At 36.2% G+C, this 20,494-nt stretch overlaps 1 protein-coding gene across 3 annotated transcripts; it reads right to left on the bottom strand.

Annotated features, from left to right (window-relative positions):
* Positions 1-6,279: 6,279 nt before the first annotated feature.
* On the bottom strand, positions 6,280-20,112 carry LOC128994790 (uncharacterized). 3 transcript variants are annotated; one of them, XM_054419560.1, is made up of 4 exons: positions 19,839-20,112; positions 12,178-12,310; positions 8,513-8,653; positions 6,280-7,830 (listed from the first exon to the last, which is right to left on the bottom strand). In XM_054419560.1, exon 4 carries the CDS (start codon positions 7,784-7,786, stop codon positions 6,926-6,928), a length of 861 nt encoding a protein of 286 aa, XP_054275535.1. In that variant the 5' UTR covers positions 7,787-7,830; positions 8,513-8,653; positions 12,178-12,310; positions 19,839-20,112; the 3' UTR covers positions 6,280-6,925. The 3 variants fall into 3 exon arrangements, with proteins under 3 accessions (XP_054275535.1, XP_054275534.1, XP_054275533.1); XM_054419559.1 differs by lacking the exon at positions 12,178-12,310 and having other exon boundaries at positions 19,839-19,893; positions 20,063-20,097; XM_054419558.1 differs by lacking the exon at positions 12,178-12,310.
* Positions 20,113-20,494: the final 382 nt, after the last annotated feature.

The raw sequence follows: 20,494 nt of genomic DNA, 5'->3' as shown, positions 1-20,494 counted from the left end.
CATTTTTAGGGGCGGTTTGGGAGCTCGTTATTAGCGCTAGTCCCCGACTAAGAACCGGATATTTACAGCATTTATGTTGCCGCCTAGAAAACAGGTTTGTGAGCTTGGGCTCAGTAAGGCGCGCGCCTGACTTGTGCAGGGATAATCTCGCAGGGATTTCTAAAATATTGTTCGTTTGGGAGTCTGGTGGACTCAGGCGCCAGCCTAAGAGATAATTTCGGTGGGTTTGGGAGACCAATTTCAGGACTAAGAAATATATTTTTGTCATAAAAATTAGTGAGTTTAGTCCACAGCTTTAGTACTGCCAGGGAGCAGGTTTAAGTTAACATGGCCGGTGTGACCTCATTAGCATGTTATTATTTATATATTAAATAAAAGAATGTTATATTGGAATTTGTTATTAAATTCTGAACAATTTCATTACTCTTAAAGTATATTTGATAAAAGTTTTTTTTAAGGTTTCTGTTGTTCAAAATAAAACAAAAATCTTGATAAAAGTTATTTTAAGGTTTCTGTTGTTCAAAATAAAACAAAAATCTCGCTTAAATTATTTAATTTCCTTTAAACATGAATAATCATAAGGTTAACATGGGGAAATACAGAGCCATTGGAGCGGAGCCCAAAAGGATTTTTGAGATATAAGAATATGCCTATATATTAATAGGGAATGTGCTATCATCATGCCAAATTTCAGCCCAATCCGTCCAGTAATGCATGATTGAACTTCAAACAAACACACAAACTTTCACATTTATAATATTAACTAGCTGTACCCGCGGGCTTTGCCCCGTTTAACATAATATGTGAGGTCGTTCGCATGGCTCAATCACGTCCTGGTTGAAGTTCGTTCGCTACGCTCACTCACCTTTAGGTGGGAGCACGTTCGCAGCGCTCACACGTCCTGGTTGAAGTTCGTTCGCTACGCGCACTCACCTTGGAGCTCGTTCGCTGCGCTCACTTGCCTTCAGGTTAGCTCGTTCGCTACGCTAACTCGCCCCCGGGTTGAAGTTCGTTCGCTTTGCTCACTCACCTTTTGGTTTAAAATTAGCTGTTGTCAAATATATAAAAAAAAAAATAATAGTGCTGCACTCTGTTGGTAATCCTTGTAACTTTAATGCTATTGAACATCATAGAACAGAAACAACTTGTTTAATTGAAACAGCTGTTAAGATTCATTTATTCCATTTAAATATGAGTACTCATTAGGTTAACATGGGAAACTCCAGAGCCACTGGGGCGGAGCCCGAGAGTCCGATCAGAATAAAAACCACTTATTTTCCTATTTAATGCCTAAAGAATCAGTGTACCAAATTTCAGCCTCCTAGGTAAATGGGAAGTGAGAGAATTAGTGATGAGTGAGTGAGTGAGTGAGGGCTTTGCCTTTTATATATATAGATAAGATAAGCTAAACATATATAAAATTTGAACAAATAGTGTTTTTGGCGTCTAGGGAGATCAAAATGAAAAAGTATATCGGTCCCGGAACAATGGGCCACCTACGGTAATAGCTACTTCCCTATAAAGAAATTCGCTAAAAGGGTGTCATGTTAAAAATTTTAAGAATTAGTAAAAGTTGTTTTTTTTTTTTTTGTTATAAATGGTAAAAGATATATTTTACATTTGCCTTGGCTTCACACAATCATAACCTCCATAATTACTTAAAATAATTTTTATTCCCGTCAATAGCCCTATATTATACAGGGAAATTACAGTTAAATTTTGAGGCTTTTTAATTATTGCATGACCGAGTTTCAGTGTGTTCCCACACACACAGGGTAATTTTTGATAAATGAATAATGTTTCTGATCTCTGAAAGAGATTATATTGTTTTTCAGAAACCTATGTTGCTCTGTACGTATTTATAAGGAGTAGTACTTAAAGACAACAGATTAAATAATTTTAAACGTAAAATGAAAATTAAATTGACTCTTATAAGAATGTAATATAAAGAATTGCGGTTCTTTAGTCATTGAGATGTAAAACAAGGACCTCGCAAAAACTACATTTTTGCAATTGTACAATGCAGAAACTTACACCATAGTCTACTAATTAGCCACCATTGATATACCAAGATTAAATTTTATTCATCTTCAATTGAAGGGCTCCCACGAACAACGTTCCAAGCGCCAAATTTTTCAAAGTGGAGATATTGAGCGAACAACGTGCCATACGCCTTCCTCTAACAGTAGGGATATTTTGTTTTGTCATAACTGCAGTGGTACGCCTGCTACCAATGTTTTAGTGGAGCACGTGTTTCCCAGACTCCAGCTACGCCGCACGAACAACGTCTCATCCGCCACATCATGGCTTCAGGGTCAAGCGTTTTATTGAGTCCCGGCGACCAATATAAGCTAAATGCCGGTAAAAAACGTAAATTAAAACTTGTTGTATGGAAGGATAAGATTCGCAAGAATTCAAGGGATAGTGGGGAGCCTTACATTTCAAAAAGGAAGAAAGCAGTTCCTAGCAAACTACCACCAAGTGAGGTAAGTGGAACAACGTTTCTATCGCCACCTGATGCTCATGTAGGCCTATAAGAAAGTTTTTTTTAACAATGTTTTTAATCTTATCTTATGTTTTAATGTGCATATCCTGCTAAATACCTAGTCAAACAAAATATTTTTTTAAAGATCGCCTTTTGGCAAAAAAATACAAAAAAATCATTATTTTTACGGACCCATAATAATTTTGGTAATAGGTTCGTATGAGTTTATAGTACATATTTTCTTCCAATAATAACTGTATCAATGTAAATGTAACGATTTTTGTTTTTGTTTCAGGGCAGAGTATGTTCTTGCCAGTTTCAATGCGATCAGCTAACCTACGAAGAGAAAATGCAGCACTTCACTAATTTCCACAAGCTGGACTACAACAACCAGTCGCAATTCCTGGCCAACGCATGCATTAAGGTGGGAGAAGTGAAACGAAGGAGGGTGAGTGAAGATGTCTCTCAAAGACATTGTACACCTGAATATTACATTCCTCGTAAAGATAGGCTGTTGCGAGTATGCAGGAAAACTCTTTGCAATGTATTTACGATCACACCGCGCCGAGTGCAATGGCTTTTGGGAAAGATCAAGTTTGATCAACCTCTGACTGATGACCGCGGGACTCACAATAACCGTCCACACAAAATACAAGACGACACAAAAGAATTAGTTAAAGAACACATTAAACCTTTCCCATTGCAGGAGAATCATTATTCCCGTAATGACAGCAAAAAACAATGCTTGGACCCCAACTTATCAGTAAAGAAAATGAGGAAACTTTTCCTCATTAAGCACCCAGATGCTAATGTTTCTTTGCATGTACTGAAACATATTCAAATCTGATTTCAACCTAAGGTTTGGCCTTCCTAGATCTGACACATGCGCATATTGTGATCGCCTCTTCATTAATCTAGTTGCGGCTTCCAATGAAACTGAAAAGCAAGCAATTGAAAGGGAAAGTCAAATACATCATATGAAAGCAGACCTGGCCTACAAATCTTTAGCCGAAGACACAGCAGTAGCCAAAGCGACCCCCAACATAGTTGCTATTTGCGTAGACCTTGAACAGGTTCTTTTTTGCCCACTTCTCACTCATAATAACATATTTTATCAAAGACAACTGTCATGCTACAATGTAGCAATACACAACCTGGGCCTAAATAAAGCAACAATGTTTTTTTGGGATGAAACCGTAGGAAAAAGAGGTTCCGCAGAAATCACCTCGTGTGTCCTCAAGTATGTTAGCTCTAATTTTAGAAAACTAACAGTAGGTGAGACTCGAACACTAGTAATATGGTCGGATAGATGTGTCGGCCAGAACAACAACTGGCGAATGGTAGCTTTAATGCAACATTTAATACAAAGTGACTACTTTACCACGGTAGAACAAAAGTTCCTAACAACAGGGCACAGCTTCCTCCCCTGTGACAGGGATTTCGCTTTGATTGAAAAAGCAAAGAAAGGGGCAAAGGTTTACATTTCTTTTCATTGGGTTAGTGTTATTGCTAACGCAAAAGACTCAAATCCATTTGAAGTTCAAGTTATGGACACAGATGACTTCAAAAACTCTGACCTCGTTTTGAATTCCTTGGCCACAGGAAAATTTGGTATTACGCAACATGTGTGGTATCAGATATCCAAAGATGATCCAGCTACTCTTCGTGCAAGACCTACACACAATGTTCTGCGGCCATGGACTACACACTGCTTGGCAAAAAGAGTTAGGAACTCCAGGGATGGCAGAGTCTACCCGCCAGTAAAGGTTGCAGAGTTTCCAAACTTGTACCCAGGTCGACTAGGGATCAAGACTGATTTGCTGGATATGATGAGATACATACCACAAGAGTTCAGAGAATTTTATGAAAATATCACAGTGGCATAGATGGAGAAAAATGGAAACATTTTTATATATGTTAATTTAAAGATCCGTTGTTTCTTGTGTATTTATCAGTTTTGATTTTGATATTGTTTTCCTTTTCTACTAATAAAATGTACTTGTATTTCATACGTGTTTTTTTTACCTTAGAGCCTATAAAATATCAAGTATAAGTTTTGTTGTTTTCACAAAGGCCAATTTAAATACAGTGGAATTTAAATAATATATGTTCATATAATACTTTAAAAAATAATCGCTAAATTAGTAGTTCTATAAAATACCTGAACACAAAATAAGAATATAGTACCTAGGTTTTCTCTATTAACATGTTCAAGATTTTAAATGGTATTTTTTTTACTATGAGGTCAACATAGTCTCTTGGTTGTTGTGGAACACTGATTAACATAATATTTAGAATTTTTAAAGTTTTAAGTTTTGACACAGCACAAACTTAATGAACACTCTTAAGGTCTAAGGCACGCAAAGCTAGCAATAGTGACTGCTGCTCTGATTAACAGGTATGTATGTGTGGAGATCAGGAAGATTATGGGCATGATGGTGGCTAATGGTGAAGCAGTGATGAATAGTGGAGGAATGTAGAGGGGTTGTGGGGGGTTGGGGAGGTAAATGACCTTAATCTGGGCCGGGTGAGAGCGTGACTATGACGTCACGTTGTCTGCCACTGTCCGTATAAAGTCATCGCAGTGATGCTGCCTAAGTTTCAAAGCATTGACCTTTATAAATAAAATTGTTAATATTTTGATGATATCAAAACATCGCATTAACAAAAACTATATTGGAATTAACCACATTGTGTTTTAAGAATACTTATATAGGACATTATTCTGGGGACTATTAAAAGAAATTCGAATTTATTAAGCTAAATAATGATATATTAAATTATAAAACGTCAACCCCTTTGAGGAGTTACTTAATACATAAACAAGCAATTTTCACCTCGAAAAATAAAAAAAAATATAACTATTTGGGAAACAACGTTTCAAGCGCCTGTCGCTTGAAACGTTGTTTCCACAAAAAAAGTTATAAAACAACAATATGAAATAAAAACTTAAGTTGTTCATTATATTTAGACGTTTTAGACTCATACCAAAAATTTCAGGCAAAAAAAACCAAAAAGTATGTATTCTAAAAAAGTTTTGCATAAAACACTTTGTGGCGTGATTACTCAAAACAAGTAGCTCGGCGCTTGGAACGTTGTTCGTGGGAGCCCTTCAACTGTTCATCTTTTGTTGTTGTCTGCAGTGGCCGCTGCCAACGTCAAAACCTAAATTCCCCGCGATTCCCCGTCTATCTAGTCACGACTATACTTGCTCTACAACCATTACAACTTAGCTGCAAGCTCCCAAGCCTGGTTTTTGATCCGGGTACTAAAGTTAGGCGAGTCTAATACTAGGCGCGTACTAGCTTGACTCGAGCTCCCAAACCGCCTCTTACTTTTTAAACACTGAAAATAAAAGTAATAGGCTAGCTGTAGTAAATAATGGTGTACTACAATGATCGTTTTAAATTGTAAATTTAAACAATAAAAATAATTACAAAAGCACAAACAAAATTTCAAACAAAGAATTACATTTTAACAGCAACAAAATATTACAAAACCTGAATAATATAAAAAACTATGAACTAATAAATATACCTTGGTGGGAAAAACTCATTCCTAAAACAATTTAATATGGCCCCTTTTACAATTACAACTAATAACTCGTAATATTTCATGAATTTAACTTAGAATCATAAAGCCTTGTGGTCACAGGAGATATGTAGGCTAATAATATGTATCCAAGAAAATATGAATTTGTTAAATGGCTAATCTCTAAACAAAACCTACATAACGAAGACCAATGGGTAAAATTCATATCCCCAACAGTTTACTGTAGCCCCTTTTACTATTGTAAAAAGTAATACGTAGTTCTGAATCTGAATTGTTTTTTTCCCCTGAAAAGAGGTTAGCGACCTCTTTCAACAAGTAGCAAAAATAATAGTATTATTTCACAAGGCTAAGGGAACATTCCTGACTATTATTGCACGGTAATGGTATTTCCCATATCTACTGAAACAGTTTGTTGGATACTGTTACAAGTCTGCAATACCAGTTATATATTATTACCATCAATATATTGTTTGTACTGCTTACCAAGACATGGAAGGAGAGCTGACAAGATAAAAAACTCTTAAATATAGCCGACTAAAACAATACAAAATTGCAAATACAATAATTGTACTTTTTGTAATTTCTTATTGACATGAGTGACGAATTTCTCTAACGATTATTGTTTGAATGAAGCTGAGTTTATTTTCCAAGTAGTCAGGAGTAGCAAAAAAAGGGTTTTTTTAGAGCAACCGTGTGTCAAACCACTTGGATTATAGCACAACATTTTGTTAGATAATGTAGTCCTATTTTTATGTCCACCAGGATGGTCGATAACCTGAATCAGATAATCAAGACTACTGCACTTCACATTCAGTATAACTGTGCAACAACTTTATACGATTGAAAAAACGTAACTATTATCTCATTTTAATTACATTTCTTTCATGTTTATTTCTTTCCGTTGAAGATGTTTCTTTTTCGGGCTTTCAATTGTTGGATCAGCACCGGTGTGATGTTGTTTTCCTCGTCTAACATCTGCTGAAACACCTCTCGTGTTCTTTTCATCTGCCGTCCTGAATACCAGAGTCCACCTGACTTGTAACAAATGAACAACGGAGCATCACATAGTGGTCTAGGAGGACTGGTTGTTGGAACTGAATCATTGGAATTTTCATTAATTTCTTTACCTTCCGTTTTCAAACTCATACCTGGTAACTTTTTCAGTAAATAATCCACATCATTAATATCAGGTTTTTCTTCATAGGTTTCCATCGTGGAAAGACTCATTTCATCTTTCTTTCCCTTGGGTTTGCTATTAACGTCTTTTTTAAGTCTGTTAGGACTTAACTCGCCAAATAGAACTCGCTTTGGTTCAAACGTTTTCAGACGTTTGGACGGTTTTTGTATCATTGAGAGTTTACATTTCTTCATGTTTTCATTGAGATCTAATTTACTGATTGAATCAATATCTGGGATAGTAGAAATGTTATTGTTCATCGAAACAACCTTTTCCGCATCTTTCAAATCTAATTGAGGTGAAAATTTGTCAGGTGAACTGTTTTCATTCATTATGTTTGAGTGCCTGATAAAATAATGACGAAGCAGTGCTGCTGGCTTTAGAACCATGTTACACTTATCACAAACGATAAGATTTAATGGTTCAGCATCGACAACTATACCAAACATATCCTTGTCTTCCTTATGTAGTTTGTTTATCTTACTATCAAGCATACTCATCTGCTCTTTTCTTTTCTCCAAATAATCTTCCCATACACCCCACGGTAGTCCAGCAAGCTTTGATGGATCCATCTTCAATATTAATATCTTGATGAGTACTTCACTTGCTTGTCAATCTGAAAAACATCAAAGAGAATAAATTACTATGATATAATTATTTTACCTACCATTGAATATGTAATGATAATAGTAAGTCTCAATTAATATTGCTAACCTACGTCAGAAGGATCTTTTTGACAATTTTGACTTCATACAGGAGTAAGGGGAAACTATTTAAGTTATTTGTTACAACCAACCTTCCTGGAAATGTAGAACATGTTTTGACAATGATCCTATTTTGTACCCTTTCTATTATTGAAAAGATATGTGACAACATTTGCAGTAAAACTTCTTTCAGCTGCACCTCCTTAAACTAAAACTGAAATAGCCAAAACTATCATAAGAAATCAAAATCAATTGAAAAAAGAGCAGGGAATTATCTTCCGTGATGCAGGTAAATGCAATGGAGCAGATGACATGGATCTCATACCAAGATAGCCAACGGTTCAGAAAGCAACTGTCAATTATTTAAAGAAATAGATTTTGTGTGTATACTTGGTTGAAGATTTTTAACACAACAGCAATTTAAATCAAATAAAACACAGCTGTTGTAGATCTCTTGAATGTACATAGCTTTTAAATTCCAACAATTGATTTACCAAAAAATAAGGCGTCAATAACAGCTTTGTCCTTCAGATAATCTGGGTTTTTCCTGAATTCATTTATTCACAGGCCTACAAGTATGTATGATGAACTCACTGTTACACTTGTTGTGTGTATGATCCCAACTGTGTATGGCAGGCGGAACACTTGTGAATGTAGACGACTCGGCTAACAGGAGAGTTCTGTACTCCAGAAGGGGCTGCGTTGGTCACTGCACTACACATCCCGCATACAATGCTGCAATCATTGCACATGACTTTAAAGTTTTTCAATCAAGAAATAATATAAGGCAACTCAATCTACAATTTAAAAAATACCTGTACAATTTTCCCACGATAAAACGACACTTTGTAATCCAACATTTGGTTAGTAGACTCACGACCAGCAGAACAAAACAAGTCTGCTGCAAAATCAATATCCCACTTTTCTTTATCTTATAGACTATGTACCATCATTGTATAACCCAGCTTTTATAAATTACAGGTATTGTTTTTTACATATTTTGCTTACTCCATTGTATTCTTATACCGCATCTGATGCTTAATAGTAGGTTTTTACAGTTTGAAATTGGACCCAGTAACCCAGTTGTCCCTAATCGTTGGATTTTAAATAAATAATCCTGGCTAATGAAACAGCTGATCTTGGTCAGCAGTAACAAAGCCACACAGATCATCTCACTTCATTCTACACTCATTCTTCACTCATATTTGGGTTAAAGTACACACTTAGGTGACACCCTCATCTCAATTGATACTGTTAAGTATTAGTTAGGCTAAAAATACTGTGTAAAAAGATAATGTCAACATTTATATTAATTGAATGCATTAAGAAAAACCAAATTTTCAGTAAGTAACAGATATTCCGACACCCTGGTAGACAAGCCGACTTTGTGTTTAAACTTTTCTAAAAGATTAAAATCAAACCTGTTCTGAGGCCAGTCACACACTACATCAAACCATAGACAAAAAGAATTAAATATAGACTGTCAGCCGTGCTGCAGTTACCATGGTTACCATAGGTTCCGGCGCACACCGCTGTAGTTTACGTGGCGCGTACGCCGTAACTACATGGCGCTCCAAGCAGTGTGCGCCAGAAGCTATGGTAACCGCAGCACAGCTGACGGTCTATATTTAATTCTTTTTGTCTATGATCAAACACAACAATGTATCATTTGATTGACTTGATGCTATTCAGTTGGATGGTCATTAAAAATTTTTACTTACATACATTACAGAACATTTTATGTGGGGTGAAAAGCGTGATTATATGTATAATTAAGAGGGCAAGTGCAAAGGGATTTTTCTGATTTTCATAGCATTAGACATAAAAAGAAATCAATTATTCTGTGACTTGTTCTTTTTAATTTTCATACAGAAACTGAACTGTAGGCTTAAATATTCCGCTTCTGTCAAAATGTAGCCTATTGTCATAGGCTACCAAAAGTTGTGGTTCATGGTATGATAGGGAGTGTGCGGTATGGTGCTGAGTTACGTGTTGTAGCAAACACTGCCGAACACTAAAGAGGGAAATTTGCACTTGGTGAACCTCTAAAAAGAATATTTAAATATGTTCAACCAAACTCCTCAAACATATTTTTTTAAGTTACCAATTTGATGTTTTTATTTTGGTTATTTTTGTCATATTTTTCGCTAAAATAAATTTACGAGTCAAAATCCAATCACCTGTCCTAAAATCCATTACCATGAAGAAAAAAAAATCATAAAATAATCAGCCCACTAAATAACAAGACTATACTCTAGTAATAGCCGGAGATAAGGGTGTTAAAGGGGCGGTTCACGAGCTCGGGACTATCGTAGTCCGAGCCCAGAATCCGGAAATAACCGGTATTTGGGCCGCGACTTGAAAAATCGGGTTCACGAGCTCGAGACTATATAAGCCGCGGACCAAAGTGATAGGCGGCACACAATTAGTGCAGGGATAAAACCCGGTTTTAAAAGTTGGGTTCACGAGTCCAATTACAGATAGTCCCGGCTCTGATCATTAGTCCCGGTGGGTTCACGAGTCAAGTCCGAGCCCAAATAAGATGGTTCGGGCCCAAAAGAACAATGGTGTTTGGTCTCCAACTCAGACCTGGTAGGAGGCAGGTTTAAGGTGAAATCATGCGGGTTTTATCTAATATTTTTATTAATTTTTAAAAACTGATGTTTAAATATGGTTCCTCATTAAATTCCGAACAATTTCATTACCCACAACGCCATATTAAAAAAATATGTAAAAATGGTAAAAAGGCTCATAAAACATGAAAAAATCAACAAACTACAAAAAAACTACAGATAAAGTATGCACGGAACAAATTAGTATCATAACAAAGATATTTTTACTGATAAACCCCATGTTAGGCCTATTACAATTTTAACGATATAATTATGCGTAGAATATAAATATTACTAATCAGCCACAGTTAAACCACCGTTATCTAAAACATAATTAGAAATAGTTTTTTTGCCGTGGGAGACATCAAGCAAACCGTCAGTTGTTGAGTACGATTCGCGATGATATCACCGTCTTGCGTTGTACCGCCGTGTGTATTGTATATGACTATGAAATATCTATACTGCATTATGTTAACAATTATGTACCATCACTCCACTACCTCGCATAGGACCAGCTCGTTTATCATGACTAAAACTCTTTTATGACTTGATGAATTAAAAGATAGATTTAGATTGTCCAAAGATGCTGTCAATGAGCCATTTGAGGCGTTAACTCCCAGGCACGGATTTCCCGACAGCAAAATCCATTACAGTATTCTAAATTGAAAAAAAATTTAGTTGCACTAATATTTTTGGCTGATGGCACTTTTCATCGAGAATTTGGTGATTTATTGGATGTTAGTAAAGCTTGGGTAGTAGCTTTGTTTGGTAATTAAAGCAGAACAAATCAAATTTTCAGTTTGAAACTATGCTGGAAGAAAAAATACAATTTTTTCACAGGATATTATTTCAACATTTTACAGCTAGATTATTAAAGAGTGTAAGAATAACGGAAAGAATACACACATACGATTTTTATATCTAAATAGTCAGTACCTCTAAATACATTTTAGTTTCAATAATTGTACAATTTAAATAAGTTTAGTTAAAATTAGCCTATCCAAAAATCTCCATCCTAAATGATGGGGCATTTATGCAAAATAGGCATTCATCCGGTTATAAATACCCGGTTATTTTATGCCATGCATCTTAATTGAATTACAATAATGTACACAGAAAAATATATTTCGCTAAAGACTTCCATTATCTGATTTCATACAAATGTGGCTTGTTGTGTTTATAAATCAATAAACATTGATATATTATTATAGGCGAGCTTTGAGACAATAAAATACGTGAAAAATAACAGTTTTGGACGTTTAGGTTCAGCCTTTTTTCACGATAATCCTATTGTACGGAAGAATGAAAGTGCGTATGTCAGCAGCAGTGGCTTGACATGTGTTTCCAGGCTGTTTTACCAACGTCTCAACAAAAATTCCCTGCGAATCCCTGTCATTAGGCTCCGCTATGGATTTGGTCTCGACCTACAATGGGCCCGGCTTTCACATCATTTGGCTCTGACTCGTGAACCCATTTTTTGGTCGTCGCTTATATAGTCCGGGACCAACGTCTGGTCGCGGACTATGAAGTCCCGAGCTCGTGAACCGCCCCAAAAAGTCCTTAATCCCACATAGATGCTGCACTACTGTTTGGAATGTGCTGAAGAACACCTCACCAAAGCGAACATGCTACATCAATTGTTCATACCAAAATAAACAAGACACGAGACTATTAAATAATCCCCCACAGGATCGGTCATCTTCAACTACTGTCAAATTTGATTTTCCACATTGATGACAGTAAGCAATAACAGGATCCCTCTTGAACTCTGGCTCATTTGCTGCAATTTCCATTACATTCTTGATTAAAATTTAATAATTATTCTAACAGTATGCTGATAGAAACCTGTAACTTAGGTGACCACACAATAAAACCTAGCTGGAAAATCTCAGAGAAGAATGATTTTTTAGATAGTAAGGAGTTAAGGAAAGGCCAATTGGCTGATTAGGATTATTATGTACAAGGATAGGGATCAGCTAGCTTACCTGGTAGATAGAGTCCAGATTAGCCTTGATTACACATAAAACACATGACAACACAGAAAAACTTAATATTTCGTCCCAGTTAGGGACTTCATCAGAAGGGAGAAGAAAGAAAACTTTTCTTTCTTTTCTTCTTTTCTTTGTTTTCTTTCTTCTCCCTTCTGATGAAGTCCCTAACTGGGACGAAATATTAAGTTTTTCTGTGTTGTGTCATGTGTTTTATGTGTAATCAAGGCTAATCTGGACTCTATCTACCAGGTAAGCTAGCTGATCCCTATCCTTGTACATAATAATCCTTTTTAGATAGTAAGTTAGAAAACTCAAATTTATCAATACAGAGCTTAGACTCTAGCATTGAGGAATGACATGGAAAAACATAACATTTTTTTAGCTCACTCTGGCCCGAAAAAAAGGATAAGTTTATGAGCAGTCTCAAAAGTAGGCTTACTTTTAGCATGAATTTCCATAGGAAAGTAGCCTAACACCGTAGGTGGCACTGTCAAACCTAGACCCAGATCCTATAGCCTATCCTTTATTTTTATTTTTATGTCATCAGAAGAAACAAACACTTTTCGTCCTAATCTTTTTTTGAAAAACGTAACAGATTTTGACCATCAATTGGTAAAAATATTTTGTTGACATACCAATTTTTCAGTGTATTGCGGTTTTGCTTTGGTTTTGCTTGGTCCAAAACGCTAAGATTCTGTTCCACAGTAACAACGTTCTGTTTTCATTTTACCGATGCTATTTTGTTGTTGGCAATAAGCAATATTTTTTGGGATAAATTCAAAAAACTTATTCCTAGTCATATCCTGTGGAGATAAACGTAGGTTTCCTATCGCCGAGCGTGGGAACAAAAATGTCGAGATTCCTAGACAGCGGTAGTTAAACCGAACTGCTCTCAAAGCAAGGCCGGTTAAAACAAACTGTAATATTTTACAATCGAGGGCGGATGATCCGATTATCGGTTAATGCAAGGTTGGTTATGAGCAAGGCTACTGAAAAAGAGGTTGCCTCAGTCGTGTAAATGATGTCATCCGCCAACCCACTGGTTCTGCTTTTAATTCACACAGCTGCCACCTGTCAAATTCTTAGTTATTGTTGTTTGTTTTTCATTTAATTATTTTCACAGAGCTTACACAAAAATAAACAACAATAACAACGAATTTGACAGGTGGCTGTGTGAATTAAAAGCAACACCGACCGGGGCGGCAGGTGACGTCAAACGCGTGACTGAGGCAACCTCTTTTTCAGTAGCTTGGGTTAAGAGGGAGTCTACTGTAATTAGTTAGACAGCTAGGTTTAATATAATGATAGATGCTGAAAGGAATCTAGGTTACCGGGTTTAAATGTGACTTGTTAGGTTTATGGGGATATTGGGCCTAAGACAACTTTGCACTCTTCATTATGAAAAAAATAATGGAGTAATATTTTCCTACAGTTACCTAAAGTGGGCTTCCTTCATACAGACTTCAAAATACAGACTTCAAAATACAGCATTCAAAATAGCTAATTGCTGCATTTACTTACTTTAACTGCACTCCTTTTGTTTGCTACACTCCAGTATTCCAATCAAACAACACAAAACAATCTGCTTTTAGGCACGTACAAGTTACAACATTGAAAATAAGTTGGCAACACTTAACTTAAAGATACCGGTACTTTACTAGGACTACGATCAGCTGGTACAGTGTTTGTTTCCCATGTTGTTAAAAGCTTGGATTTAACCTAACCTAAAAAAGTGTTGTAGCCTATATACTGTTTGAAAAACAAACTTAACGAGCTGTTGGCCCATCCTACATATGGGAATCGAGTAGTCCATTAAAACTGTATATAGTCTATTCCTATTTCTATTCCTAATTCAAGCATAGTTTAAGCAGTTCAAAATTTATTGTAAAAAAGACTGCCAAAATGAATTATAACATGTGATCATTGTTATTTCCCAACTAGTAATGCGTGATTGCGAGATGTTCCAATCAAAACGTTTCGATTGTTTGAACCTCTCGAGACGTTTCGATTATATTTTTGCTTAGCGAGAGGATCTTACCGAGAGGTTTTATCGAGATGTTCGTGACGATTGTTTCGTTTCAGCACGGCTTCTCTTCTCTTGTATCTTGCATTCGTCTAGAGTACCGAGAGGTTTTAACGAGATGTTCGTGACGAGTGTTTAGTTTCAGCACGGCTTCTCTTCTCTCGTGTCTCGCATTCATCTAGAGAACCGAGAGGCGAGAAGTCCTTACCAAGAGTCTTTTTAACGAGATGTTCATGGTGATTGTTCTGTTAAGTGCGGTATCGTCATTTACTATCATATAATTTCTATTGTATGTGCAAACCTTTATTTATTAGAAGTAAGATCATGTCTGTGATAATCCTGTTTATATTTTTGTGTTTGTTGTATGTAAAAAAGAAGTTAAATGTAGGCTTATATGTACACAGATATCGAACATTCGCCAATGTAACACCAGAAACCAGTTCATGTTAGATATACCATACAGTAGGCTACCTAAGTAAGTGTAAAAACAGTTTTGCGATTATTGGTCTAAAAATGTTTAATAGGTTGCACACTGAAAGCAAATCTTTACAATTTAAGTTATTCAAACTTGGACTCCATGACTGGCTAGGCCTGAATCCTTTCTATGACTTGTCAGAATATTTTTCTATTAAGTCTGTACACTTTTGATGTTCCGATTGACAAATAGTAGGCCTATTGTATTTTTAACTTTGTATTGATCATTTGTAACGATCATATTGATGTTGACTATTACATTGAATATTGTGTTTAAAGACAATAAAGATAAAGATTCTGATTCTGTATCTGCCGGGTATTGACCCCAAATAAGAGGTATATCTTACTTCAAAACCAAGGAAAGTTTATGGATATATTACTTACTTTATCTACGGAATATTGACTTAATACCACTCAATAAAACTATTGACAAGATGATATATTTTACAAACAAAATGTTTGTATTTAAATCAAAATGTTTATAACGAGACAGAAGGTTCTCATTTAAATTGTTAGGTAGGCTATGTTAACAGTATTATTTACAATTAGGCCTAAACCCATTACTTCAAAATAATTTTCTATTTCTGTTGCCAATACGGAGTGACGTAAGTGCTTATTCATATGTCAACAGTATGTTGTGCATAATAGTCTACTATTCTAAAAGAATCTAGAAAAAGAACTAACATCCTTGTAACAACTCTCATGAAATGTAGGCAGATGCAAACAGACATTTAGGTTTAACGAATGCAACAATCGAGAGAAACATCTCGATTGTACAAACCTCTCGCTAAGCAATCGAAACAATCGATAAGCTGAACATCTCGAGAAGGAACATTTTGATTGTTCAAACATCTCGCAATCGCGCATCACTATTCCCAACCTTTCCTAAAAAAGTTGAGTACCTAGCAAAAAAAATTCATAAGCTTTCATTTGAAAGCTCGCGAGCTTCGATCTTATAAGTAGAGCAATTGTTATAGGATCTTACTCATTTCCTAAAATCAATGACAAAATCACATTAGTAAATAAAACTAACATCATCTAATATATAAAATTCTCGTGTCACAGTGTTTGTCTGCAAACTCCTCCGGAACGACTTCACCGATCGTTATGAAATTTGGTGTGTAAATTCTGTAGGTATGCGAATCGGACGTAAACTATTTCCCGTTTCGAAATTCTTAAAAGGGCTCCGCCCCAGTGGCTCTGGAGTTTCCCATGTTAACCTTATGAGAAATGGAATTAATGAATCTTAACAGCTGTTTCAATTAAACAAGTTGGTTCTGTTCTATGATGTTCAATAGCATTAAAGTTACAAGGATTACCAACAGGGTGCAGCACTATTATTTCTTTTACATTTATGACAACAGCTAATTTGCAACCAAAAGGTGAGTGAGCGTAGCGAACGAACTTCAACCTGGAGGCGAGTGAGCGTAGCGAACGAGCTAACCTGAAGGCAAGTGAGCGCAGCGAACGAGCTCCAACCTAAAGGTGAGTGAGCGTAGCGAACGAGCTCCAACCCAAAGGTGAGTGAGCGTAGCGAACGAACTTCAACCAGGACGTGATTGAGCGATGCGAACGAGATCATCTTGAAAATTAAACGTAACGGTACTTTCTTTCCATCGGTCTGTCTTAGGGGAAACCTATAACTTAGGCGATACGAAGTTCGCCGGGTCAGCTAGTAGTTCTATAGAATATGAAATATTTTTATATTCAACCAGCTGTTAGCTAAGCTTATAACAAATTATATTGCACTAAAACAAACTAAAGATTTTAAAGACTGCTCAAAAAAATAAATTAGAACATCTAACTTAGTATTTTACTATGTATTGTTAAATAATCTGTCATCCTCTTACCGAATAAATGAACGTATCAATGATTATAGCATTACACATAAATAAGTCAACCCTACGTATGCAATTTCATTTTTATCCAAATGCTGAATTTGTGTCACAAATGCTGAATGTTTACAGCTGTTACGTTAAGCAAATGGTATTATAGCAAAAGCTAGTCTAGAATGTTTACGTCGGCAGCTAGACTTTACAAAAATTAAAACTTAATTTCTAAAAAAATGAAAACCTGAACTAAAATTATGGATTCGACATTCCCTAGTTTTCAAAATTATCGGTAATACTGAACTTATACTACTTATGTTAAATTGCAGTTTTTTTGCGTTATCTACCTAAATTAGACTATTTTAAGCACTTTTTACCATTGGCACTTATGGGGAAACGCTTATTTCACCCTGAAAATCGTGTTTGAAAATCAAGAAAAATGCTAGAAATGGGCAATTTTAGACGCATGAAAAACTTTTTGGGTACAGTTTCTTAACTGGACTAACTTATGCTAAGTTAATGTCGATTGAAAATATTGTTTAATAATCAATAAGTTATTACCAGGTGTATCAGTTATAAAATTAAACTGTCATAACCTAACCTAACCAACCAAACTTGCTGATAGTAAACATCGATTGAAGGTTTAACTTACTAATAATCGGTATTAGCATAGCTAACTTAAGTTAAGAAACTGTACCAAACTTATTTTTACTTTGTGTCAATAACGTAATACTAACCTAACCTAACTTAACCAGTGTTTACCGAAAATTGGTCATTTTGGCACATTGTTTACCTAAGCATGGGTTAGGTTGGGTTGGGTTGGGTTGGGTTGGGTTTAGGTTAGGTTAGGTTAGGTTAGGTTAGGTTAGTTTATTTTATTATATATTTAATTTGGGTTGGTTTACCCAAAAATGGGTCATTTTTGGCAAGTTATACTATTTTTACGATTTTTCAAACCTGGTTTCCTGGGTAAAAACGGCATTTGCCAAAAAAGTGTTTAAAATAGACTAAATAATTAAAAAAAAACACACCCTAAGTTAAAAAGAAAATTTTCAAGCCCAAAAATCATTGATTTCTAGCATTTTTCTTGATTTTCAAACGCGATTTTCAGGGTGAAATAGGCGTTTCCCCCAAAAGTGCCAATGGTAAAAAGTTCTTAAAATATTCTAATTTAGGTAGGGTAGATAAGGCAAAAAAAATGCAAAATAACAAAAGTAGTATAAGTTCAGTATTACCAAATTATCTTTCTTTCAACACAAATATCGTGAAAATCCGTCAAGTGGTTGATTCAGAATCGTGAAATAAAAAACCCCTCTCACGTTTTAATAAATATGATGATTAGTTATGCTTTATAGTAAGTAACTTAACTGTAGGAAAAAAAACAATGTGTAATGCAAGTGCAAAGAACCTTTGCTCTTTGCTGCACTCGAGAAACTTTCCACATTTCTTTCATGTGCAGAAAAGTGCCACTTTGCACACTTAAAACACAAATAACGCATAAAGCTGGGCTACAAACAATCGACTGAAAATATCAATCTGATTAACTTAGTAGTTTAGGTCTTCAATTGATTTTTACATAATCAGCAAGTCTGGTAAGGTTAGGTTTAACATTTTCTAATAATTGATAGACTAGGTATAGTTAAATATGGGTACACTTCCGTAACTTGTATTGCTGGCCGTATTGCGGAAAAATACGTCCGCGAGAAATATTAACGATGATGTCAACAGATAGAGGACACTTCAACGGACACGACAGTATCAAAATCATTTACCTAGGGGATAAGTGAGGGGGGGTAAAACCAGCAATAAGTAGTGTGCGCGCCCGATAAAATCTATTGCCGGCCGTATTGCGGAAAAATACGTCCGCAAGCAATATTAACGATGATGCCAACAGATAGAGGACACTTTAACGGACACGACAGTATCAACATCATGTACCTGGGGGATAAGTTAGGGGGGGTAAAATCAGCAATAAGTAGTGCGCGTGCCCGATAAAATCTATTGCCGGCCGTATTGCGGAAAAATACGTCCGCGAGAAATATTAACGATGATGTCAACAGATAGAGGACACTTCAACGGACACGACAGTATCAAAATCATGTACCTAGGGGATAAGTGAGGGGGGGTAAAACCAGCAATAAGTAGTGCGCGCGCCCGATAAAATCTATTGCCGGCCGTATTGCGGAAAAATACGTCCGCAAGCAATATTAACGATGATGCCAACAGATAGAGGACACTTTAACGGACACGACAGTATCAATATCATGTACCTGGGGGATAAGAAAGGGGGGGTTGAGTCAGCAATAATTAGAGGGCGCGCCTGAATAAAATCTATTGCTGGCCGTTTTTGGGAAAATACGACCGCGTACCATATTACCGATGATGTCACCAGATAGAGGACACTTTAACGGACACGACAGTATCAATATCATGTGTCGTGTCCGTTGAAGTGTCCTCTATCCGTTGACATCATCGTTAATATTGCTCGCGGACGTATTTTTCCGCAATACGGCCGGCAATAGATTTTATCGGGCACGCGCACTACTTATTGCTGATTTTACCCCCCCTAACTTATCCCCCAGGTACATGATGTTGATACTGTCGTGTCCGTTAAAGTGTCCTCTATCTGTTGGCATCATCGTTAATATTGCTTGCGGACGTATTTTTCCGCAATACGGCCGGCAATAGATTTTATCGGGCGCGCACACTACTTATTGCTGGTTTTACCCCCCCTAACTTATCCCCCAGGTACATGATGTTGATACTGTCGTGTCCGTTTAAGTGTCCTCTATCTGTTGGCATCATCGTTAATATTGCTCGCGGACGTATTTTTCCGCAAAACGGCCAGCAATAGATTTTTAAAGGCGCGTGCACTAGTTATTGCCAAGTTATTGCCAGGTTCACACAAGTGACACAACTAACTTACACACAAAATTATATCCCTACGATCCCTGCAAAAACCAAAAATAGTTAGGCTAACTTATACTTTACCACTCTGTTGAGCACTAGGTGACGTTTCTTCTGCACTCATCATATAAATTAGGCTCTGCTCAGTCCACGATTATTAGGTCCATGGTTATTTGCATAGTGATTAGTAAACAATGTTTAGAAAATATTTGCCACAAAAGTTAATCGTTAGCTATTAGTTTATAATCGTTTGATTTGATTATAAAATAATAATTCAAAGGTGAATAGACACCCTAACCAAAACCAACCATACTAAATTTTCATGTTCATCCTTTCCTTTTCCTTTGTTTGTTGTTACTTGTTATACTCGTTAGTTTAGTTGTTACAAATGTTTGTTTTTTGTTTGTTTAGGTTAGGGCCACTGAGCTAAAATTATACCGGGAGGGGAACGGGCACACGGAAGGGACTAAGGCTAAAGCTGTAGTGACGTCATATCTCTAGTGGCTAATGTCTTCTCTTGAGGCGACACGATTACCGTAACGAAACGATGTGATTTCAGCGGCGTACGTGGCATAGTTGGTAGCGTTTCGGATTGGTGTTCAGGAGGTCCCGGGTTCGTATCCCGCTGGCAGCACTAACTTTTTGTCAACAAATTGTTCATATCAGCAAGTTTGGTTGGTTAGGTTAGGTTATGACAGTTTAATTTTATAATACTAAATTTTAAAATTAACAAAAAACTA

Source organism: Macrosteles quadrilineatus, unplaced genomic scaffold, assembly GCF_028750875.1.
Source record: "Macrosteles quadrilineatus isolate MER2022 unplaced genomic scaffold, UCM_ALF_1.0 Scaffold_5__1_contigs__length_97177068, whole genome shotgun sequence".
Lineage (NCBI taxonomy): Eukaryota > Metazoa > Arthropoda > Insecta > Hemiptera > Cicadellidae > Macrosteles > Macrosteles quadrilineatus.
Note: the sequence above shows the minus strand (reverse complement) of the source record. Positions and strands in the feature narration are given on the sequence as shown.